This window comes from Aphidius gifuensis, linkage group LG3 (assembly GCF_014905175.1).
Source record: "Aphidius gifuensis isolate YNYX2018 linkage group LG3, ASM1490517v1, whole genome shotgun sequence".
Classification (NCBI taxonomy): domain Eukaryota; kingdom Metazoa; phylum Arthropoda; class Insecta; order Hymenoptera; family Braconidae; genus Aphidius; species Aphidius gifuensis.
In genome coordinates, this window is record NC_057790.1 from 26,693,788 (window position 1) to 26,720,368 (window position 26,581).

The 26,581-nt window shown below is 23.0% G+C and overlaps 1 protein-coding gene across 3 annotated transcripts in view; it reads left to right on the forward strand.

Annotated features, from left to right (window-relative positions):
- LOC122853365 (protein madd-4) overlaps positions 1-26,581 on the forward strand; it is a 95,942-nt gene that overhangs the window by 41,664 nt on the left and 27,697 nt on the right. For all 3 annotated transcript variants that reach the window (XM_044153798.1, XM_044153797.1, XM_044153799.1), the window contains exons 3-5: positions 13,655-13,747; positions 24,514-24,566; positions 25,011-25,110. In XM_044153798.1, the coding sequence (XP_044009733.1) occupies positions 13,655-13,747; positions 24,514-24,566; positions 25,011-25,110 (246 nt within the window). The remainder of the gene's footprint in view (positions 1-13,654; positions 13,748-24,513; positions 24,567-25,010; positions 25,111-26,581) is intronic.

Here is a 26,581-nt window from a genome sequence, read left to right on the forward strand (position 1 = left end):
AAGGAATAAAAAATGCTCGGTGATGCTTTATGCTATCGTCGATTTGACTCTAGATTTACACGAAATCAATACAAAAAAAAAAAAAAAAAAAAAACACCTATAAAACGACAAGTTAACAATTTAAAATAAAAAAAAAAATTATCACCGGTTAATTTTAAAATGTAATAAAACTTTTGTGATGATAAATTTTTGGTGTTTATTTTTATTTATCAAGTGGGCATTTGTTTATGGAAAAACATTTATATAAAATTTAATTTTGTTAATGAAAATAATTAAAATACTTTACATTGATGATGGAAAATTGATATTTCAATTTATTAAAAATATTTTCAAGTTTGAGCTTGTTGAACAGTCACTAGTAGACCTGTCTCGTTCATTTGATAAAAAGCAATTTATTTGATGAAAAAAAATTCATGAAAACGTTTAGAGATTATCATAGCGTTTATAAAAATATTCGAGCTGATTTTTCTGCACGAGCATAACGTCAATTTACCTCGTTTATTCTGGTTTTTTTTTTTTTTTTCTTTTACAAATTGCAAATGAGAAAATAGAAATGGTTTGACGACGAGATGAAGGGTGAACGACGACGGGCACCATGTGATTGGCGAATTGCTAGAAACTCTTCAAGTTATACAGGATCAATATCATTTAAGTATATCTATATATATAAAAAAAAAAAGGCAACGGAAATTCGTTTTCCGATTTGATATCTTCGAAAAATATTATCCAACAATTTTCTCCAAATTGCCATCTTTCCGTCTGCACATTTCAAATCGAAACATTTATTTTTTTATTATTTTGTATATAACTGCTGGGAATATTATATCCTATTCGATTTATTATAAATTCTAAAAATGAAGTTTCGAGAATGTATAGAAATTTTAAAATAACCGTCATTATGGTTTATTTAAACTGAAATATTATTGCTATAATTTTGTAAAGCTATATTCGTTTCGAAAAGCTCATGAATTTGGAAAGGAAAAAAAAAAGTAAGCGACTTATCTTATTTATAATTGGTTAGCTTTTTTTTCAAGTTTTAATTGGCTTGAAAGTTTATAAGGGTCAAACGAATCGAAATAACTTAATCAAAAATTTAAATTCACAAGAATATACTGAAGTTTTATATAGCTTTTCGATAGATAATTAATTAATCAATTAATATATACCGATACAATAATGAATTTTTTAAAGTATTTATAAAATAAACCCAGGTAGAAAGTAATGTCAATTTGACGTCGATTGATGTCTCTGAAGTCTAGCAGTTGACGTCAAATTGACATTAGTTTCTACCTGGGTAATGTATTGATCAAAAAATTTAAAAAAAAAATAAAAAAACCTGGATACAATAAAAAAAAGTGTATTTCTTATACAAAGTAAATTGCTAATTGTCATAAGTTTATTTGTGAAATTTTTCGATTGAATATTAGGAAATATTAAAACCGAGGGGCTATTCATAGCCAGAATTAGTGACATCACAACTACGAAAAGTACTACACTTACTACACTTTATATAAATAACTACAATGACTACACCAACAAAATATGATGACTACAGTATTTACTACATTTTAACTATATTTTTTAAGTTTTTTATTAAGTTTAAGAATATTTATTTTCACATTTCTCCATGTTAGTATTTTTCGGAGAAAAAAATTCTCTCCTCATTTCTCCGCATGGGTCAACATGGGAATAAAATCGGAGTAATCACGAAGAAATTCGGAAATATATTTTCACAAAAGTTGTCGTAAAAGAAAAACAAATACTACTTAACTAAACGTGGCTACATCTTGGCTACATGCTACTACACCATGACTACACTCAGAATGACAGCATCACTACACCAATGAATAGCCCCTCGATTAAAACACCCCAATAAATAATTAAATATTTATTTTTTATTTATAAATATCAAAATTAATAAATTTTAAGCTTAAAAAATATAAACAACTGGGCTTTATTTAATTGTTAATAAAAAATACAATTAAATTAATTGTTGATGTTTGTCAAAATCATTTTCAAGTAAAGCTATCATTGTGTTAATCATTGACAATCCTTATTAATGAAAAATAAAAAAAATACACTCGATAGTGAATTGAACACCTAATTGTATAAATTGATGATATATTTTCTGTAATTAAATAAAGACCATATCGGATAAAAAAAAAAGGTTCTCGTCCGATCACCGAAGTTAAGCAGGGCTGAGCGTGGTTAGTACTTGGATGGGTGACCGCTTGGGAACACCACGTGCCGTTGACATTCCTTTTGCTATTTTTTTTTTTATATTTTAATTACAATTGATTTATTATTTAGCTATTTTTTGTTATTTTCAACTACGTAAGCATTTGGCAATTCAATTTAAATATAAAAATTTTCTCCATAAAAAAAATATCAATTTTAAATGATCTATTTTCAAAATTTCCTCATGAATAATTTTACAAAATCAAGGCACTCAATGAATAATTAAATACACATAATTTTTAAAAATACCTTAATCAATAAATTACAGCTCTAAAAATTCATATTTATTTGCTACAAAATAATTCTTGCCTTGAATAATTTCAACTACCAAAATTATATATTGATTAGTAAAAGTAGGCTAAATTTTGAAAACGTGATATATAAAACCCCAACAAACATGAAAATCAACATGTTTAACTCCAATATAATTTCAAACTTCACTAACCAAATTGTTAATTGATTATTTTTCTATATTGTACTCCATTATATCTGAAATATTAATTCATACAAGTACATATCTGTCTTGGATGATTATCCATAAAACAGCTACCTGGATCTCTTAATCCTCTTCTCCCAAAATACGTTGATATACATATTTCAATTTAATATCCATTCATAAATAATTTTAATCCCCACATTTTTATCTTAACCTTTTTTCTTCTCTTCAAAAATCAATACCAATAACTTCTTTATATATCTATATCATATCATCTTCATAAATCAAAAACAATCTTGTTTTTAACCCAAATAATATCATCAAAAAAAAAAAAAAATCTATCGATCTATTTAAAAAAGAAACAATATGATTTCCTAGTAATAGACTGAATTTTTGATGATGAAAATTTACATCAAAATTTGATTAATAACTTTGGAAAAATATTAATTTGTCTGGATAATAAAATTGTGTACTATCAAACTCTAGTAAATATACCTTATCAGTTATCATCAAACAATTTTCATACCACATTAATACAACCCATGCACAAACAAAAAGTTGAGCTCTTTAATTAAATGCAGATAATATCTTTTGACTAGCAACTTGTTAGCAAAATTAAATAACTTGAAAAATAAATTGTCAAGATTTTTCAAGTGTTGATAAATCATTTCTAATTTAAATAAACAAAAAAAAACCATATGTATATTTGAATAAAAAAATTATTTAATAGTCCAAAGGGAAAAGGGATTTGTTAATTTATACAAATATGAGTGATTTTAGTTAAAGAGCATTGGTTAATTAGGGCTATTAAAGGAAAGCGTTGAAAGGCCAATGTGATAAGCCAAATGCGCACTTTTGCTTCCCAAGAAAGTCGTTATAAAGATCAACGAGCGAAATCACCATGATCCCAATGCAGTTTGCAGCTATTAAGCTGAAGCAATATTCTTCTGACTCTGAAACCCATTGAGACCTCTTCTTTTATTTTTTTATTTTATTTTTTTTTCTTGTGTCTTATCTATATTCATAATCTACTACTGTCAGTTTTGTGATAAAATATTCGTTAAACACGTCGGTGTGTGTATGTATGTTTTAGATAAGAGACAACTTTAAAATTCTGTGCATTTAAATGTAGCCATTGAATATTTTTTCCAACTGAAATTGAAATAAAAAAAGGAGAATATTATAATGATAAATAAATAAATACTGTATGTAGAATAAATTGCAATTTATTTTCTTCGAAATAATATCATTTTAAATTTATTAAACTGGTTCAAGGTTTTTTTTACTTTTTATTTAACGATGTAGTTGATGATATTATTTTGTATATTTCAGAGTTTTTAAAGCTCAAGTTATACATGTGTTTGTACATAGCGGTTCATGAATATTTCTAAACAACAATTTCATGAAATTATCAATTTATTATTTGAACAACATGGAAATATTATTATCCTAAAAGTTTTATAAATTAATACTGATTATTTTTATTTTTTTTGCAATTTTATATTTTTCGCGGATAAAAATAGGAAATTCTATAATTTCGATAATCGATCCCACTTGAAAAAAAAATATTTCTAAGCATAAATTTCATAAAGTTTTACATTTAGTATTTAGACAAGACCTCAATATAATTATCCTAAAAATTTTATAATTTATTTTCAACGATTTTTATTTTTTTAGCAATTTTATATTTTTCGCGGATCGATACAGAGGGAAATTCCATAATTTCGACAATTCATCCCAATTCAAAAAAAAATATTTTTAAGCTAAATTTTCATAAAATTATAATCCTATTATTTAGACAACACTTTAATATAATTATTCTGCAAGTTTCACAATTTAATTTCAATTATTTTTAATTTTTCTTCGACCTCTAAGTCATATTTGTTAAAAAAAAATATTTCTTTATGAAAATTCTACTTTTAATAACTAATAACTCCTTGAAATAACTTTTTTTTGTTATAAATATTGATTAATTAATCAATTAAAGAACTCGATAACTATTTTACAAAAATAAATATACAATTTTTTATTTCATTATACTATTAAAAATTTCGCTCTCGTCAATCAAATTTAAAAACTGGCATTTTTGCCTTTTTATTATACCAAAACAATTAAATTGAACATAGATCCTTTTTTCAGTAAGGTGATGTGTATTATATATAGAATATAGTATACATAAAATTGATGCGGCTAAATCGTCGGTACTGGCTATCCTATCATGTCGACGAATCGAAAAGCAATTTGAAAGCAATCGAGGGTGCGCTCATTGCCTCTTGGCTTATCTGATCGCGTTACTCTAGCAAATTATTTGGGTATTTCCATCAAGTCAATTCGACCATCGTTCAGCCTTTGTTACCTTCTATCTATCCACACACATATATATTCTCTTGGAATAGACACTTGGTATAACAAAGCCTATCTTACAAATAAAAAAAAATCACACTTGATTTCTTGGTCGTGCCATGTTCTCATTCGTAAATTCAAAATTAAAGTTACACTTTTAGTGATTGATAAAATAAAAAATAAAATAAATTGTCGATTTTTATCTTCAATCTTAAATGTTAAAGTTTTTTTTTTGAGGGTGGTATTTGGGCCAATGGAAAATCAATGAAACATATAGAATCATTTGACCTCAAGATATCTAAATTTTCATTGATAATATGGAAATTCAATTTCTCTTGATATTATTTTATACATTCTCGTATTGTTAAATCTAAAAGGGATAAAGCTGAAGATATATATGATTTTGAGATTTTGTCTGTCCATTATATCTGCACTAGTTTCAAATTTACCTGGATATTTGCATTTGTATTTTATATGGCTGGCTTTACTCTGGCTATTACAAAATTCACATGATTATAAAACTATATAATATTGTAATATTAAAATAACTAAATCATTAAAATATTTTTATTTTATTTTAATTTTATTTTTATATCTAAAAATATCAGTGTCATTATGGTAACATCATGGCACTTGGTTGAGTGTCAAAGCCACTCGTTTGTCTTCGATATTAATACCTGTCAAACTAGTATAAACATGTGCTTTTAATTTATTTTTTTTTTTTTATCTAATCTATCTTAAAATATACACTAAAAGTTTATAACTTTTTTTTAGATTTAAAAGTTTTGATTTTATATTCTAGGTGGAGTTTAGTTTTATATTTAGTTGATGGAAAAATTGTTGAGTTAATTTGTCTGACCAAAACGGGCTTTTTCTACTTGAAAAAAATATAAATGCGTATATAAAATTTAGTGATTTATAATTGAAAATTAAATTCATTTGACAAGTTTAAATAATGACAATTTGAAAAAAAAAAAATTATAAATAATTATTTAATACTAGAATTGCGTTGATAAATTTTCTATTTAGATGAAATAAAATTATAAATACTTGAATTGTAAGATTAAACATGCCACATGAATTCAAAAAATAAAACAACAAAAACTTGATTTAATATTTGATATTTATTCATTCAATTATATAATTTATAAAATACTTAAAAATATACATCTCAAGTTATAAATATTGAAATTAAATAAATAATTTAAATTATCAATTTAAAATACTCCAATAAACAAAATAAAATTTAAAATACAATTTATCTCAGTAATGAAAATTAATTTTTAATTTATTGTTCAATTTTATTTATCATTTACACATATTGATTTTTTTTATTAAATATATAATATGTTTGTTTCAATATAAATTCCATCAACAAAATAAAAATTATCAAATGACATAAATAAATAAAAAATATATTTATAATTAAGCATTTTACATCGATATTATTCAAATTAAAAATTACATATTAAAATATACTGAATAAATATTAAACTACAATTTTCATCAGTACATTTTTGTGCTCCAAATACAAGATTTCCATTTTAAAATTATATTAGTCACTGGGACAGAATAAAAATAGGTTTAAAAAAATCATAATATCAAAGTTTGATTTATTGAATCATCAATCGAGAAAAAAAAAAAACGATTTCATTTGTTTTTTTTCCTTATTTTTCTTTCTTCACAAATATCATTCTTTTGTTTCCGCATTTTGGATAACTGCCAATTGCGTTCAGCTTTTTATACAAGTCTCTTTTATCTTTTACAATAAAATATATATATATTTTTTCCATTGAATCTACGTCATGTGAAATAGCCTTTCAGTGCCAAATACACATAAGACATACATGCACCAGATTTCAACATTGACTATTCGAAAAATAAAAAATTCATAAAAGCTTTTTTAAATGAATAAATCGATATTATTAAATTCCCATTGTTCAATGTTTACACTTGTAGTATAAATTGTAAAATTTATACACACAATATCAAGTTGAAATAAAATTTAAAAAAAGTCAAAAGTTTCTTGTCGTTTAGAGAAAAATCTTGTGAACAAATTCACTCGAAAAATTTACGCTTCAATGAAGTAATGTCAAAATAAAAAAAATATACTAAAAGACAAGTGAGCCATTGAATAGAATAAAAAAAATATCTATGAATGTTTTACAGTGTATTAAAAAATACAAAAAGCAACTTTACGCTTTGGTGTTAATTGACCCGAAAAATAAAAAATATTAAAAATTAAAATCAATCTTATGCGTTGCGCTATGTATTTCCTTTGTGTATATGTAAAAAAAAATATACACTGTTTAATTTAGTCATCATTTTTAAAAAATAGCTACAAAGAAATAAAACTTGAAGAAAAAAAAAGAATATTATATTTTATTTTCTCAAGCCGGAGTATATAATATGGATGAAGAAATTTAAAATACAATTAACATTTGAATATGTGGTTTGTTTGTTTGTTCGCGGTGGGTAAATTTTATGAATTGTGTGGTTTTTGAGGCATGTTGAGTTAATGCTTCAAGCAACATATAAAGTTCAAGATGTTGTTTGAGAAGGCGACAATCATTAACATTGAAAACTTTAACTTGTCACTCGCGTATCCAACAATAGAGAATTATTTTGTTGCGTATCCTATTATTTCGTGTACAAAAAATAGAAAGGAAAATTATTTTAAATACACGGTATATGATGAGAAAAGCAATAGAAATTATAATAAAATAAGAATAAAATAAATTTGATAAATAGATAATTCATCTTGAAATTAAAACTTTTAGGAAATTTTTCTTTTGATGAATTTTAGTAAAATAGTTGGAGTATATATATCAAGTTTTGCTGGACAAATAAATTGAATAATTAATTATAAATTTGATAATCTACCAGATAAATATAAAACTTTAATTTTTATCAGTAAACATTTATTTGTTTTTCAAGTAGAAAAAGCCAATTTTAATCAGCCAAATTAAATAAATAATTTCAAGCAAAAACTTGCAATAATAATGACAATAAAAAAAAGCTGTAATTTAATATTTATCTTGGAGATTTAAGTATTTTAAATTGTAAATAAAATTCATGTTGTCCATTAATATTATTTAAAACTTGAAATATATATTTTAATTATTTTTTAAATACAATTATTCAACAAATAAATATCAAATACAAAAACAAGTCAATTTTTTTAAATTTATATTTCATATTTATTTGCACAAATTATATAATTTAAAAATAAAACAGGAGAAATAATTACCATTTAAAATGTAAATTTATTAACCACAAATAAATCAATATTTGAAGAAAATAATTTTCATATTTTTATCAAATTAGCATTGTAATTTCAGGTCAATTATTTGTATTGAAAAAAAAAATTATTCACCTCAATAATGACACATTAATTCTTTGAATCAAATAAATTTATTTGTATACGAAATATAGGTAAATTAAATTTTATTTTTTTTTTTATAATGAATAGATGATTAACACACTCGATAAAATCAAGACCTCCCAAAATATTTAATATATCATTGCTATTATTATTATTCTTGGCACTGAAATTATCTAATTGTTAACACCAAAAAAAAAAAAGAAAAAAAAAAGGTAACACATTTGACGATCTATCATCTATGAAAAGTTTTCTAAACGCCGGCGTTAAACTCCGCCCACAATTTTAGTGAAACGAGTTGTGTATATATTTTTTTTTATTTCTTTAAATATAAATTAACGATAGACTGTAATTTATCATCACTAAAAAATTTCACGTTTCCATATATATACATATAGCAATGATGATTTTTAATATGAACCCCAGGTTGTCCATGTAATAAACCCTGGGAAAATAAAAAAAAATTCAAAATAAACACAACAATAGTCAAAGTGAAGACCGAATAAAATTGATTTTCAACTTTTATTTTATACACACTTTGATGAAATGAAGTAAAAGTTCAAAATAAATTAAAATAAAACACAAAAGAATGATAAAAATTTTTAAGTTAAAGTCGTGCCTTCAGCTAATTGGATATTTGCATATCGTATTTCCATTTCTTTAACGTCAAACTGCTGTGGTTGTTTTCAAAGGACAAATACACACAGAGAAATTGAGAAAAACTTTGAAAATAAATAGTCATAAAAATCAGAAAATAAAATTAAATAAAAAAAATCAAATGAAAATTAAATGTCTATAAAAATTTCACAAATTTTTTTATTTGAATTTTTTTTTTTTATTATTAATTTGTTTATCAATTGGATTTGTATTTTTTTATTAATTTTTTTTTTTTTGGAAATGTAAAGTAGATGCTCCATAAAATTTTTTTTTTATGATAAAATGAATTTTTTTAAATGTTTCGAGTGTCGTAAATAAAATTAAAGTCGATATGTAGATAAAAATCTTTGATGCGATCTGTCGCGCGCGCCTACCTGAAATTTATCGTGACGATGTTAGAATTTTATTTTTTTATTTTTTATTTTTTTTAACAACACGATGTTAGTGCCCATGTCAAGGACCATATGACGCCAGAAAGTTTTTTTTTTTTTTTTTTTTTTCTTTTTTACAATTGGTTTCATTCTTTCTCATCGATAAAAGGGATGCGACCGGAAAGTGAGTTAATGGTACAACTACGATTTTTTATTTTTATTATTTTCTTCTTCGAAATAAATTTTTTTTTTTTTTCTTTTTAGAAAGAGGCCTCGTAAACTTTTGTGAATGACGGGAAAGTTTGTGTTAAAGATTTCGACATATATGTTCTATAAGACGCTCCAAATGGTGTCTCAAAGTTATTCCATATAAAAAACCCCCAAAGTATTAAAGGAAATGAAAAAAGTAAAATAATAAAAATAGTTATAGATTATTTATAAACATTCAAACTTTTTTATATAGATTACATAACGAAATATCCTCGTTACAGTATCCTGAAAAAAAATATATATCCTCCACAAAAAATATCAACTGCAAAGTAAAAAAATCAATAAATTAAAAATCTATCAATGATATTTATGAAATTATTTTATAAACAATATATAAATGACGAAAATAAATGAAAAATAAAATAAACATTTTATAGAAAATTTAAAAGGTAAATATTAAAAAAATTAAATTAAAAAAAATAATAACAATTAGTCATTACAATACGATGACTAATTAATTTATTTTTAAATCAATTAATTTTAAATTTATCAAAGATATATGATAAAAGTAAATTTAAAAAATATAAATAAATTGTTAAATGGAATATTTATTTATTTTTTGTGCAAACACTGTTGTCATTATTTTTTAAAAATTCGAAATAGTAACTGTATCTTTGTGTCGACATGTTACTATGCTTGTATAATTTTTCCAATGATTAATTTTAATTTTGCAATTACCTAATGTTTCCAATACTAATTGCAAACTACATGATATATTTTTTTTTCTGAGACATTATTTACCAGGATATGATTTATTTCAAGAAGATTTGACTGAAAGATTTTCGTTTAGAATATTTTAACTATGATGTTTAGTGGTTTTAAAAAATATTCAAGTGTTAAAAAAGAGATGGGTAATATGGTAGTTGATAAAATCATAATCCATATTATAAAATGGGTTGTCTTTAAAATACAGGATGCTTCAATCATCATTTGAAGTTTTTAATAGACCGCAAGCCATTCGCCTTTTTTTTAAATATATTTTTGACAGCGATGGAATTTAAGATAACGAAGCTCGGAAGTTTGACTATTCAGGTGCGTATATAAAGTCATGTAATAGTCAGTTTAATCTTGAAATTTTTTAAAAGTCATAAATATCTATTTGAAAAAGAGTAGTAGAGATTTTTTTTCTTTTTTTAAATGTTTGAATATAAATATATATAACCCTAGCGCAAGTCAGTGTGGTCTGTGTGAGTAAAATGTGAACCGTAAATTGTATACAACCTGCGGCGAGACAAGGGTGCACATATCAAAATAATATAAAAATAAATAATAAATAAAAATAATATTTATTTATTATCTAGCAATGGTGGTCCAATATAAATTTTATATTCTTCAATTCAATAGATTGTACAAAATGCCACCCTGCAGAATGTCAAAATTTATTTATGATTTTTAAAAATGCTTATGAAAAATATACACTTGTATATATTTTTTATTTTATTTTATTTTTTTTTTCATTTTCTTGAAAATTGTGTCTAAATTTTGATTTAGGATTCGTGTACTACTTGGCAGTGTATATGTATTTATAAAATGTATATGTTTTCATAAACATTTTTATGTTTAAAAAATAGAAAAGTAAATAATGATTTTCTATGAAAAATAAAATTGCTAGAGTTTGTGCTTTGGATGGAATGTGTATATGGGATGCAAGTAAATCGACCACTGAGCTAAGAAACATTGATATTTATGGAGCAACCGTTTGTCACTTATGTCTGATGCAAAAGAAACATTCAAATCCATGGTAAACCAAGAGTAAAAAAAAAGGTTGAAAAATAAATTGTTACAGATTGTATGATGATACTCGTTTGAACGTGTTGAGCTTACTAAAGGGAATAGACCAACCAAAAATACTAGATTCAGTGATATTTAATTTTTTTGGAAATTTGCATTATCTTTGCAAACAAAATTACTCAATTTTTAAATCAATAGAATATGTGAATTTATTAAATTTTAACTTGGCTTTAATATTAAAGTTTAATTTTTTTTTGTTTTTTTTTTGATGAATTTCAGTAAAATAGTTGGAATATATATATCAAGTTTTGCTGGTCAAATAAATTGAATTATTAATTATAAATTTGATAATCTACCAGATAAATATAAAACTTTAATTTTTATGAGTAAACATTTATTTGTTTTTCAAGTAGAAAAAGCCAATTTTAATCAGCCAAATTAAATAAATAATTTCAAGCAAAAACTTGCAATAATAATGACAATAAAAAAAAGCTGTAATTTAATATTTATCTTGGAGATTTAAGTATTTTAAATTGTAAATAAAATTCATGTTGTCCATTAATATTATTTAAAACTTGAAATATATATTTTAATTATTTTTCAAATACAATTATTCAACAAATAGATATCAAATACAAAAACAAGTCAATTTTTTTAAATTTACCCTTCACATTTATTTGCACAAATTATATAATTTTAAAATTTATCTTAATAACAAAATAAAATTCATTCATTGCTAGTATTTAAAAAATATTTCAAGCATTTATTTCGAATTTTAAATACCAGATTGACCAAATAATTTAGTTCTCACTAGAATTTCGTCCTGTTACAAAATAAATATCAACAAAAATACTTCACCGTATGCGTTTTATAAAAAATAATATTTTTTTTCCTTGATATTTTAGTAGCCAAACAAAGCAAATTGCATATTTCTCAGTCAGTTATTTTCATAACATAGCTGCTGCTGCTCTAGAAGCACTGCTATATCCGACAGGTCAGGTAGCTTTGTAAATAATTCAAACGAAATTATTAAAAATTAAAAAATTCCAATTCTATGTAACAGATGCCTTCAATTAAGATAAAATTAATTAAACAAGAAATATATTTTAACATACATGTATACTGTACGTGGCACGCGATTCCCTTGAAAAAAAATTATATAAAAAACTTACAAGTGCAAATTAAGGAGTCAACACCTCGTTAAAGTTTTAGGACCGTGCAAATCTCATTTTGAAATCTTCATTCAATAACATATATTTTTACTCTCTTCTACACATAATTTATTACAGATAATTTTTAATATTATTTTACTGAATTAATTACAAATTTTTAAACTCAAATCGTTTATCATTTTTTTTTTTTCTTTTTTAAAAGATACAAACAACTTTTAATTACAAAAAAAAATTAAACAATGATTATTTTATATTTTTTTATTATTTATAATATTATCGGTATTTTGAAATTAAAAAAAAAAAAAAATGTCTGGTATTTGAAGATGATTTGAGATCCTCTATGGGCGTTTCTCGTTAATCTTTGATTACAGAGTCCCAAGTAAATTTATTGCGAACCATGAAATATGTAGGTCGATGCCAATTCCATACAATTTATTTTTTTTTTTTTCCAAAACCTTTATAGTAAACTTGAATAAAGACATACCATCCCAAAAATCAAAAATAAATATATCCATTAAAATAAATTATAAACAAAAGAAATTTTAAAAAATTATTACTTTTTCGTTTTTTTTATTTAAAAAATTATTTTTTTTTTGTCTTTTTATAATTACACATTTTGTAAATTATAAAATTGAAATATAATATTTTTTTTCTATTCAATATTTTGTAGTTTAAATGATAAAAATAATTCAGAGAAAAAAAATTGAATAATGTGTTTTTTTTTCAATTTCAAAAAGTAATTTATTTCTGATTTAATTTCAATTTTTTTTATGGTTACATGTTACATTTAATTATAAAATTGAAATACAATTATATTTTTGAATGTTGTAAGTTAAATTTTAATACACGCAATCTCTTTTATGTCAGTCAAATTTACATTTTGTTAAATTTTAAATAACAATAAAATTCAATCTTCTTGACATTCATATTTAAATGTTTTGAAATACATACCAATTTCAATTAATTCAAGTTAATTGAATATACAAAAAACTTATTGAATTTTTTTTTATTATAAAATATTTATTTTTAATAAAGAAAATTATTTATTTTACAGATTTGCTTGGTTGGAATGGTTTGCAGTGACACAAGCACAGTAGGCAACAGTTTTTCGACTGAAATTTTCGATGACAATGAATCACTTGCCCAGGTAAGATCTCAATTCATTAAAAAAAAAAAAATAAATATATTTAATTACAGCTGTTATAATTAAAATTTTTAAAATAGAATTTTTTTTTTTTTTATTAAATGACGAACTTTAAAATGAGAATAATATAATTTTTAGTATATGTCATCAACTTAATTGACACACACCTTACTGCATACAGTGAAAAAAAAAAAAAAGTATTTTTTCAATTCAGTGATGTAAAAAGTCTTTTTTTTTTCGTTTCATTTTTATTTCTTTCTCTGGAAAATATTCATGCATAAAAATGTATAGAAAAGAACCTTTAGTTTTTTGACTCTTAAGGTTTTTTTTTTTTTTTTATTTTCTTCTCAGGTCAAGTTACATGCATGTTAAAACTCTCTTATGACTCGGAGAAAAAACACTACATGTACTTTTACAATGATGTACATATATACTTTTCTATATTTGTCCCTTGTTCACCACGTTTTTTTCCTTTTTTTTCTTATTTATAATTATCGTAATTTTTTTTTTTAAATACCTGTTAAAACAAAAAGAAGAAAAATATTTGTATGGGTGTATAAATGTATAGCTTGTCAATGCTGTCAAGTATGACATGACCTAATCTAGAATATATATTGAGTGAAAAAACAAGTACAAATAAATTTAATTAATAATTTATAATTTATAACTCTGATAATCTTTTTTTTTTTAATAGATAGCTCATTGAATTATCTTGAAATTAAAACTTTTTAGAAATTTTTCTTTTGATGAATTTTAGTAAAATAGTTGGAGTGTATATATCAAGTTTTGCTGGACAAATAAATTTAATTATTAATTGTAAATTTGATAATCTATCAGATAAATATAAAACTTTAATTTTTATGAGTAAACATTTATTTGTTTTTCAAGTAGAAAAAGCCAATTTTAATCAGCCAAATTAAATAAATAATTTCAAGCAAAAACTTGCAATAATAATGACAATAAAAAAAAGCTGTAATTTAATATTTATCTTGGTGATTTAAGTATTTTAAATTGTAAATAAAATTCATGTTGTCCATTAATATTATTTAAAACTTGAAATATATATTTTAATTATTTTTCAAATACAATTATTCAACAAATAAATATCAAATACAAAAACAAGTCAATTTTTTTAATTTATATTTCATATTTATTTGCACAAATTATATAATTTAAAAATTTATTTCAACAACAAAATAAAATTCATTCGTGCAATTCTATGAAATTTCTTTTCATCAAAAAACAATTAATTAATAGTAATTCTGTGAATTAATTTACTGAGTCGGTTTAAAATAAATGTAAAAAAATAATTGTAAAATGTAATTAATTGTTTTTTTTAATGAAACAATCAAGGTGACAATATTACCACTTGTAATTCAACAGTAAAACACAATATTGTGTAAACATAATTACCATTAGAATATTAAAGTCACGTTATCTTCATTACACTTTCTTCATAACGCACACATGAGTTGTTCTCTCTGATGCCTTTGGGTTTTTTAAACAAAGCCATTGTTAATTTACAGAGACAAGGTATGTCACTTTGTCAAAGAACGTGTTGTTCATATTTCTCCCTCTCTCTTTCTCTCTTTATCACTGCTTCATGTGTTAATATACAATATTGTTTGTATTATTTTGTTTATGTTCATATACACACAAACATATTACATGTGTCGGAAGTCAGCTTGGAATTTTTGTATTCACATAGTTCAACAAACATTTTGACAGAGTACTCTTTTGGTTATTTAATGACTTACAGCATATACCAGTCAAACCGCAGAACAAAAATAAATTTTTAATTGTCTTATTTAATCATTTATATATCATTGTTTATTTATATTATTTTCAAATAGTGTTTAACATTTCCCGAATGAATTAAATATGCGCATTCAAAAATACAAAAGGCAACAATATTCACAATAATTTTCTTCATTTGAATTTCACTTGTAACTATGAAAGTAAGAATAATAATTAAAAAAAAATTAACACATAATTGTTCGTTAAATATTTTAATATTAAAATCAACTAACAAATAATTTTTAAAACAAAAATTAATTATAAAATTTTGTTCAATAAGTAAATTTGGTTTAGAAAATTATCGATAAATTTTAAAAGTTTTAATACAGTTTTAATTTAGAAATTTCTCTAATAGTTTTTCAAATATTTCACTGTTATTTTTCTTAAAATTGAATATGAAATTTTGATTATTTTATTTATAATAATATTAGTTTGGCTAACATACAATGTACGAGAATAATTAAAACTAGTTTAACATGTATTAATTAATAAATGCAAATGCATCTACTCCAGTTTATTCATAAAATTATTGAGAATATACATAATACTTCAAAATGAAATATCCACAATTTCATGTAAACGATAATAGGATCAAAAATTACATGGCCAGAAATATATGCCTTGACCTAATTAAAAAATTCCATCATCAAAATAAGTATATATTTTTATGATGCTAAATAAATTTTTAGGTTCATTTTTTGAAGAAGTAAATTGAATTATTTGAGCTTTTTAGTAGTGAAATAATACAAAGCTACAAAACACAAAGAGAAAAGTTAAAATTTGATAAACCAAATGCATTTGCCTTCTATGTATGATGTAATTTATTATTTTTTCAGTCTTTTTAAATGAAATTTATTAGAGTATTTTGTAAAGCCTTATGAGAGAATATAATATCTGCAGTGTTTTAACCACCAATGCACGCATACCGATATGTTATTTTGCATTTTACTTAACTAAAATACCGATAGTACATATGGAACATTTTAGTTTATATATATGTATTTTCTTCATCAATTTATATATATAGAATAGATATATACTCGCAGTTGTTTTGCCCCAACGGTGGCATAAAGTTAACTTAACTTAGGCAAGTGTGTCTTGTGAATTTACATTCTATTTTATCCGTGTCACATGCGGATATATCTTGAGACGGAAAAATATTATATAGACAGATAGATAGATATAGAATAAAGTTTTATATTGAAAGAAATGAAATTGATATATATGTATTCATTTAAAGTAAAGCTACTACCTTGTGTTTTATGAATATATACACAAAATATTGTAGATAGTTTGAAATACTTTTATATTAAATAAAATATGTCTGGTAGAAAATAAAGTATACATGTGAAAAGTGTAGGAGAGAAATTGATTCAAATCAGCGAGTGAATTTTTATCAAGATTTAAATATGGTGTTTTATTTTTACTAAATCATTGAAGAATTATTTTGTTTAATTTTATATATTCATTTGGTTGATTTTTGTATTTAAAAATTGTTAATTTATCAATGTTATTTTGTTGTTGAGATAAATTTTTAAATTATATAATTTGTGCAAATAAATATGAAATATAAATTTAAAAAAATTGACTTGTTTTTGTATTTGATATTTATTTGTTGAATAATTGTATTTAAAAAATAATTAAAATATATATTTCAAGTTTTAAATAATATTAATGGACAACATGAATTTTATTTACAATTTAAAATACTTAAATCTCCAAGATAAATATTAAATTACAGCTTTTTTTTATTGTCATTATTATTGCAAGTTTTTGCTTGAAATTATTTATTTAATTTGGCTGATTAAAATTGGCTTTTTCTACTTGAAAAACAAATAAATGTTTACTGATAAAAATTAAAGTTTTATATTTATCTGGTAGATTATCAAATTTATAATTAATAATTCAATTTATTTGTCCAGCAAAACTTGATATATATACTCCAACTATTTTACTAAAATTCATCAAAAGGAAAATTTCTAAAAAGTTTTAATTTCAAGATAATTCAATGAACTATCTATTGAGCAAATTTAATCAAAATCTAAAGTATACATATTAACTTGTTAATCTATCAATATTTAATCCATAAATATTAAATCGATTAAATAACATTAAACAATGTGACAGTAAAAAATAACTATAATTTTAGTCAATTTATTTCATGATTTGAACATGTGTTTACTCAAATAGACTTTTCGAGTTTAAAGTTATATTATAAACATTTTTAAAAAGACTTAAAATTACTTGGCTTGTATATGTATACATAAAATTTTACCCACAAGCACACACGTTTGAACTTTCTGTTTTGTGTACAAAGTTAAAGCTAACGAGGTTTTCCCATGCGTCTCATGCTCCAATGCTTTGCCTCAACACAAAGTTAATCCTCAAAAAAAGGGTGGTTCACAAATTTTTATATAAAAAAAAACCTTATCATTATGTAAACATCACAGCTATTCAAATAAATAAATAAATAGTCAAGTAAATAAACCAACAATTACATAAACAAATACACAATCTCAAACCAACTTTATTTTTTTCGTTTAATTTACTATCAATCAATTAATTTTTTCAACTTTAAATATTTTCAAATTAAAAAAACGAAAAAAAAAAAATACCAAATAAAATTGACATATTTTTTTGTTTATTTTTTATTTTTAAAAAGAAAGTTTTTTTATTCCAATTTACCATCAACTTTGCTATTGGATTTTCTCATTGAGATTCTAGACAATTTTTTTTTTTTTTTTATTTTTTATTTTTTTACCTAGATTCCCTGAGTTTTCGAATATATATATTTTTTTTTTTTATTTCATACTTTTGTTTGTTTATTTATTTATTTATTTTCTGGTCTATCAAGGAACCAATCCAAGTTGATCTCTTTGAAGAGAGCAATAAAGTTTTTTCTTGATGTCACCAGACGAAAAAACATCACAATGACATTGCCCCCGGGTTAAAATCAACGAAAAAAAAAAATATATTATCATCGTAAATACACAACAACATAATACATTTTATTAGAAAATATCTGACAAAAGATTTCCACTTATATTTTTAAAATAAAAGAAAAAACAAAAAAAATATCAAGAAAATATGATGGAAAAAAAAAAGTATAATTTGTTGACGATATTTTTGATGGAAAATATATTTTTCTTTTTAACATTTAATCATAAAATTTTCTCATCAAGTTTCATTGACAGTTAACTAAAAATATAAACAAACAATTATTTTAAAAAGTATAAAATATATTGTGTACTTAAAATATCAATAATAATAAAAAAAAATATTTTTTTTTGTTGTTGAATAAAAGTATGTGTCGAGTGTCAATTTAATAACTATTTTTTATCTATTGAATTTTTTTTCATAGTTTAATATTAACTAAGATTTATGTATACGAGACAAATAAAATGTTAAATGATGCCTTAAAATTTTATTATACTTGGCCTGTATCAAAAGAAGCCCTCGAAGGTCAAGTGAAGATTACATCACCTTGATGACTTCTTTGAAAATAAAAAAATAAAAACTACAAGATTTTTTATGGCTTCTTTGTATACCTACAATTGATTGAAAAAATTAAATTATTGAAATAGTAATTGTTGGGATAAATTGTTTTAGTTTATTCACTTTATAAATTTCTTGAACAAAAATTAAATTTTATTTTCCGGGAAAAGCATTGGTATAACGTGCTCAGTTAATTTGTCTGACCAAAACGGGATTTTTCTACTTGAAAAAAATATAAATGCGTATATAAAATTTAGTGATTTATAATTGAAAATTAAATTCATTTGACGAGTTTAAAGAATGACAATTTAAAAAAAAAAATTTATAAGTAATTATTTAATACTAGAATTGCGTTGATAAATTTTCTATTTAGATGAAATAAAATTATAAATACTTGAATTGTAAGATTAAACATGCCACATGAATTCAAAAAATAAAACAACAAAAACTTGATTTAATATTTGATATTTATTCATTCAATTATATAATTTATAAAATACTTAAAAATATACATCTCAAGTTATAAATATTGAAATTAAATAAATAATTTAAATTATCAATTTAAAATACTCCAATAAACAAAATAAAATTTAAAATACAATTTATCTCAGTAATGAAAATTAATTTTTAATTTATTGTTCAATTTTATTTATCATTTACACATATTGATTTTTTTTATTAAATATATAATATGTTTGTTTCAATATAAATTCCATCAACAAAATAAAAATTATCAAATGACATAAATAAATAAAAAATATATTTATAATTAAGCATTTTACATCGATATTATTCAAATTAAAAATTACATATTAAAATATACTGAATAAATATTAAACTACAATTTTCATCAGTACATTTTTTCCTTTTCTATCTTTCAATAAATTTCAAATCTTTTTCGTGATTATGGTATTTGACTTAATACGAATCCAATTGTCTGTCACTTACCAGAAAAGTGATTGAGATCTCTAAAAAAAAAGAGTATAAATTAAAGCTCATACACTCAACTGTATTTCTTTAAATAATTTGTAAGTATAATATCCAATTGCAAACAAAGAAAGCCACCAGCGTAAATTTTACAATGGTATTTTGAGGTTTGCCACAATGCTCAAAATGAAATGGTATATATAATCCAAGTCCAAAGGACAAAACCTTAGTCCAATTGACTGGCTGTCTTGAACAGAAACGCTTGCTCGATTTACCAAGTGAGAAAGAGAATTCAAATATAGAGCAAGATCGAATTGACACCTGCACAACTATTTCAAAAGAAAAAAAAAAAAAATCATCATCTCACCAAGTAAAAATCAATTGAATGAAAGACACATTTCTTTTATTTTTTTTTTCGTGCATTTTGATTCTCTGGTGCTGCAACGTTTGAATAATTCAGCCTCGTGAGTCTGAAAATGCGATCACAAACGGTTTTTCCTCTATGTCAAAAGCAAAATATACCCTCGAATGAATTCAGTAGCTCTTTATGTACAAATGTTATATAAGTAAATGTTTGAAAATACCTCACTAAAGTTTTATAATCGTCCCAACATTTGTACACAAATAAAATGAACAAAAAAAATATCTCAGCAGATGACAATATTATCTAATAAAAATAAAAACTTTTTAAAGCGATTTAAAATTTGTAATTTTTTTTTTTTTCATATTCAATTTGCCATAAATAATATATTAAATATAAAATTTTTTTTTATTTAAATAGTGGTACTTTTGTAAACTTACATAACCTAAATTTAAAAAAACTTTTGATAAGCCACTTTTGTTTAACATCAATATATATACGGTGATTCAGTATTTGTCAAAGTAAATTTAAATTTTCAAAGTAACTGTGATGATGCAAAAGGAAATTGCTCAAAAGAATTTATATATATAAAGTCTGTATATTTGTCAACAAAATAAATATGCCAAATTTTTCATTTTACTCTCTTGTGGCACTTAAAATTTTCTAATGAAAATACTTGAATGTATACTAAAATAATATGATAATATTGTGAATGAAGAATTTTAAATGATAAAAGTTTAAAGGTTGTATATAATTCTCATTGCTTTTATTTCTCGATCATTAATTTTCTCCCTTTTTTATATTCCTATTACACAATGAATTTGTAGACCTGAACAACCAATGACAAAAGTCGTAAATGATTGTGTGACTCATCCTTGTAATGTACACTGATGTATTAAAATTAAATTCAGGATATTATCTTAAAGCTGTACAGCAATTTATTTGACATTCTTTAAGTATTTTTATTTAAATAAAAAATAAAATAATCAACGCTCCAGCCATTTTATAAATAATAAAAAAATTAAGAAAATCCAGTTACTTTTTAGAGCAAATTTATATACATTTTTTCGATGGGAAAAAATCTTTCACAAGCAATTCGATTTTTCAGATAAAAGTGCAAGTTGATTTCCCAGAAAACCACTGTGAAATACAACGATGTTTGAATAATGCAAACTCACGACGCTTAAAACTGATCGATCTTGCTTTTTTTATTTTATTTTACTTTTTCAGTATAAACATGTGTCTTTTATTTTTTTTATCATTCAGAAGTTGTTTAACAAATCCAATTGTAAGTCAAAGATTTATTTTAAAACAAAAAAAAAAAACCGTTAATAATTTACATGTATGACATAACCTCAATTCAGCTCCCCTCAATATAGCTTTGAGTTTAAAACAATCGTCAAACTACACTTATGTAGGTATATAATTAAAAACGATTATTAGATTATTCATAAACACTGGCTTTTAAAATTTAATTACACTAAAAAAAACTAAAGAAAAACGTCGCAATAAATTATGCAATCATCAATTTTTCAACGCATAATTTTTATCTAAATTTAACCTAACATAACCTAAAAAAAAATATATTAAATATCAAATTAAATTCATTTAATTTTCATGATAAAAATTAAATTAAAAATAGCATACAGCTTTAAAGTTACAAATAATCAAATTTAGATATGAAAAATTGAAGATTAATTAGCCTGTCAAATTAATTGTACTGTATTGATTATAATTTTAATATCAAATAATTTGACATATTGATACAACAAATTAAAATTTAAATTTAAAAATATATATAATTGACATGAGGAGATTGTTAATCAGTCATCAATGCGTGGCTCTTGGCATTAATAATCCTGCGCAAAATTAGACTGAATAACACTACAAGTCATCCTCCATTGGGGATAACACAACTGTCAATTTGACAAGTGACAAATTCAAAACACGAGTTCAATGAATCGAGGATTCTTGATAATCAAGTCTAGCCAACTTATTCAACATAAAATCATCCCTTTTTAATATATCCTCAAAACAAATAACCCATTGTTAGCCTCTTTTCATTGTTTTTTTTTTTTTTTTCAAATTAAAAAATGAATAGCATCAACTGCAGCCTTGTCCTTTGCCATTGGGATCAATTTTTTTTTCGTTTATTTATCTTCTTTCAATTTAATCTTTTGAATTTCGTGTCTACAACGTGTCGAAATAATTAAAATGATTAGTTAATTGCTTCGATGTCTGTCTCAAGTATCTGCAAAGCAAAAATAAATTGATTTATATTTAATAATATATGATAAAGAAAAATATGTATATGTGGAAAAATATAGACATGACAAGTTGAGGGTTTTAGTAAATGAAGGGGAAGACACAGACACACCACTACTTCGTTGACTAATCGAGAGGGATACCAACAAAAGTGGTGAACCACTAAAAAACCATACAGCTTGCAATACTTCTCACGAAAATCAATAACACCAATAATAATAATCAAAAAAAAAAAAAAAATTAAAAAAATCCACAGAATTCTTGAGGTAATATAAAAGAGTACTTTTATTCTCATTGAAAAAGCCTCCTCTTGAATTTCGCCGTCGTTGCTCATCTTGTCGATCTTGAAAACGTGGTGAAGGATCAATTTCTATTTTTTTTTTTTTTTTTTCTGTATTTCATTTTTACATAGGTTTAATCAACTTGAAACTATATTTTTTTTGCTCAATAACAAATGGGCCTAAGTACCAAATGAAAAACTTTAAAATGAAAATTAAAAAAAAAAATTTTTAAAAGCCAAAAAATAAAAGACAAAGTTGTTATCAAAAAATTCACTAATTCCATGAATTTCAGGCTTTTTAATTTCTTAATTATAAAAGGGCGTAACTTTAAAAATAATTATTTTTTTTTATTTAAAAAATTTTTAAAAATCAAAGTTAAAGAAGGAAAAAAAAAAGGCTTTTTTTTACTATTAAAAAAAGTAATTAAAAGACACATAATAAATAAAAAAAAATAGCAAGAATATTTGTTAAATTCACGAGCTTTTTATTTGAGATAATATTAAAAATAAAAAATAAAATTTTAATGAAGCAATACAGCAGATAATCAGCAAGTAAATGATGAAAATTTTGTCGAGATAATAATTTTATTTTCGCGATTAATCGTCTACTAAAATAAAAAGCTAATAGTTAATTGTTTAATATAAAAAATATGTGGTAGCACAAGCTGTCTTAATGGCGAAATAAAATGATGATTAAGAAAAAAAATTAATATCAACACTTGGCTCTATATTTATTTTATTGGTGATATGTATTTTTTTTTTTTTTCTTCTTTATTTCTGGTATTTTTTCATTCATTTTTAATTAGATGAAATTGAAAGACTGGTAGCTGATGCTGGTATATATATTAAATTGAATGAGAAATTGGTATTTTTTCACTTAGCAGCTAGTTAGTCCTGTCGAACCCCTGGCGTGGAACATATTACAAGCTTCGAAGCCCCTCATCGATCTTCAACGCTGTTTTTACTCTCCACATTAATGCCAACCCCGATTTAATACTAAATTCACAAAAATTTAAAATATTCCAGAAACTTATTTGATCTTCAACAAAATTAACAAATTATTATTTTTTTTATTTTTTTTTTTGATATATTTCTCTTGGATAGATGCTCGTAACTTTTATATATATTTTCAAGAAATTTATCAATTTTTTAGATACTTTTATATTTTTTTTATATAATTTATTAATTTAATATTTCTTGTAGCATTTTTTTTTTTTTATATATAAGAAATAAAAAATAATAATTTATCAATGAATATTTATTTCATTTTGAATTATTTAATAAAATATTAAAATTAATAACAAAATTTTTTTTTTTTTTTCAATTATCAGTAGAAAATTTTATAAACTTTTTGATGAATTTTAATTATAGCTGGTGAAATTGTACTTGTAAAAGACAGGATTTAAATTTAATTTGAAAAATAAATGAATTTATTTGTAATTATTAATTATTTAAAATAATACAGCAAAATTATAAAATTCATTGTCATTTTTATTATCAAAAATTTCATAAAAAAAATTTATTAACTTGAAAAAATCAACAAGAAAGGCATCTTAAATATTTTTATAATTGTTAATTCCCAATCTAATATTTATTTTATTTTTTAAATACTCAATAAATCAATTTATTATTTTTTTTTTTCAGAATTCAACATGGAGTGAATGGTCAGCATGGTCAAAGTGGTCTGGATGTTCAAGGTAACTAAATATAAAAACTCCATTAACCATCAAAAAAAAAAAAAAGAAAAACCCTCACGACATTTTTCTTCAACCAATTTTTCATTTATAAAATTTTTAAATTAAATTAAAAAAAATATATAAATGAATCTTTGTTTCAAAAAACTGCTCACTCTTTAAATTTAATAAACTCAATAATTTTAAAAATACATTACCAAGCTGTATTAAATTTACAAGTAAAACCATTTAAGGAAAAAAAATTCTTCATATACAATTCCATAAAATTTTTATATCAATTTTATCATATAAATTTTTAAAAATAACCCACATAAATATGACATGCACATTCTCATAAAGCCAGTACTTCCTCAGGCAATAAAAAAATAAAATGAAAAATAAAATATTTAAAAGAAAACAATTTGCATTATTTTATTTTATAAAATTTTAATTATTTTTATTTAATAGGAGTTGTGGAGGTGGTCTATCCCGTCAACATAGAAGATGCAAAAAAAAACCATGCAAAGGAAAAACTGGAAGTACAAAATACAAAATATGCAACAGTCAGGTAAGTTGATGACTGAAATAATAATTAGCACGATGATATTTTATCAATTAATTAAATTATACATAAATATTGTTTATATAAATGCAAAAAGTTAAATTTGAAATAGCACAGTGTAGATTTTACTCAATGCAAATTTATTTTATTTACATGTACGTTGAGTAAATACACACACATATACACTAAGTGATTAGAAACTACTTTGCATAAGGGAATTGGTCCTTCAGCAAGATTCAAGGAAATTGAGTTTGCCACTGTTGTTGAATTCGTTACAAGTTCTTGGATGTTGCTCTTGTAATTTTGACATCAAACTTTTGAAGAAATAATTAACTGTTATGTTTGACTGGTCAAGCATTGGACATAAATTTACACAAATTATACTCATATTTTTCTTGAACAATATCAAAAAAATAAATTACTTTGTATTTTTTTATTTTTTGGTAATTTAGGCTTGATGTCAAGCAAAAAGATTAAAAAGATTTTTTTTTTTATTAAAAGAATAAGTGACCTGAATTATTAGCTATTCACTTGATTAAATATTTTTTTTTTTTTAAATATAATTTAAAAAATTATTCTGTGATTTATAAATTGACTGATAATATCAATTTTTTTTGTTCAGAAAAATTTCAAAAGAAAATTTATTAATTTATGCAATTAATGTAATTTAAAAATTTTTTTTTAACTAGACTGGCACTCCATAGGTCCAACCTTTTTATTACTTGATGGTTTTTACAAATTTGGCCTACGCATGTGTCTCGAAATATTCTTGCTGGATTATTAAAAACCTTCAACCTTTTTTCTCTATTTGTATTTTTTTTTTTTGTGGATTCTACATTGGCCACAACGAATTCTAAAGGATTTAACAAAATCCAGGTTAATCGTGACAGTGTTGTCATTGAAAATTTTTTTCATATCATTATAATATTTATAATTCTTTTTGATGTAATAATTAACCGCTTCATTTTGATATTTAACCATCAAGTTCAAAAACAATATTGAATTTTAATATTTTTGTTTCTATGGCTTTATATCCCCCACGGAAAAATTTTATAAAATTTTTCCATGGGGGTAAGATAATCCAACTTCTCAAGTATTCTATCATAATGCAAAAAACCCCATAAACAAGATAAAGTATACTTTCTTTTTATTTTGACTATATTTCATGTTAACATTTATTTTGTTATATAATATTTGAAATTCAAATAAATTCATGATTTTTAATTTTTATCTTTTTAACTTTTAACAACTAAACTGGCACTCCATATAGGACCAACCTCAATTTTTTTTTTTCTATAGCAACAATCAGACTGTCTACAAATTTTATATTAATTTTAAAAAATCTAAATCTACCAGGTGGAAATATTTCTCCGTCATTTCTCCACTTTTTTCCGAAAATGACTCATGGTTGGAGCAATGACGGAGAAATTTATGTATAACTCTGGTGAATATATTTCTCCGTCATTACTCCAACCTT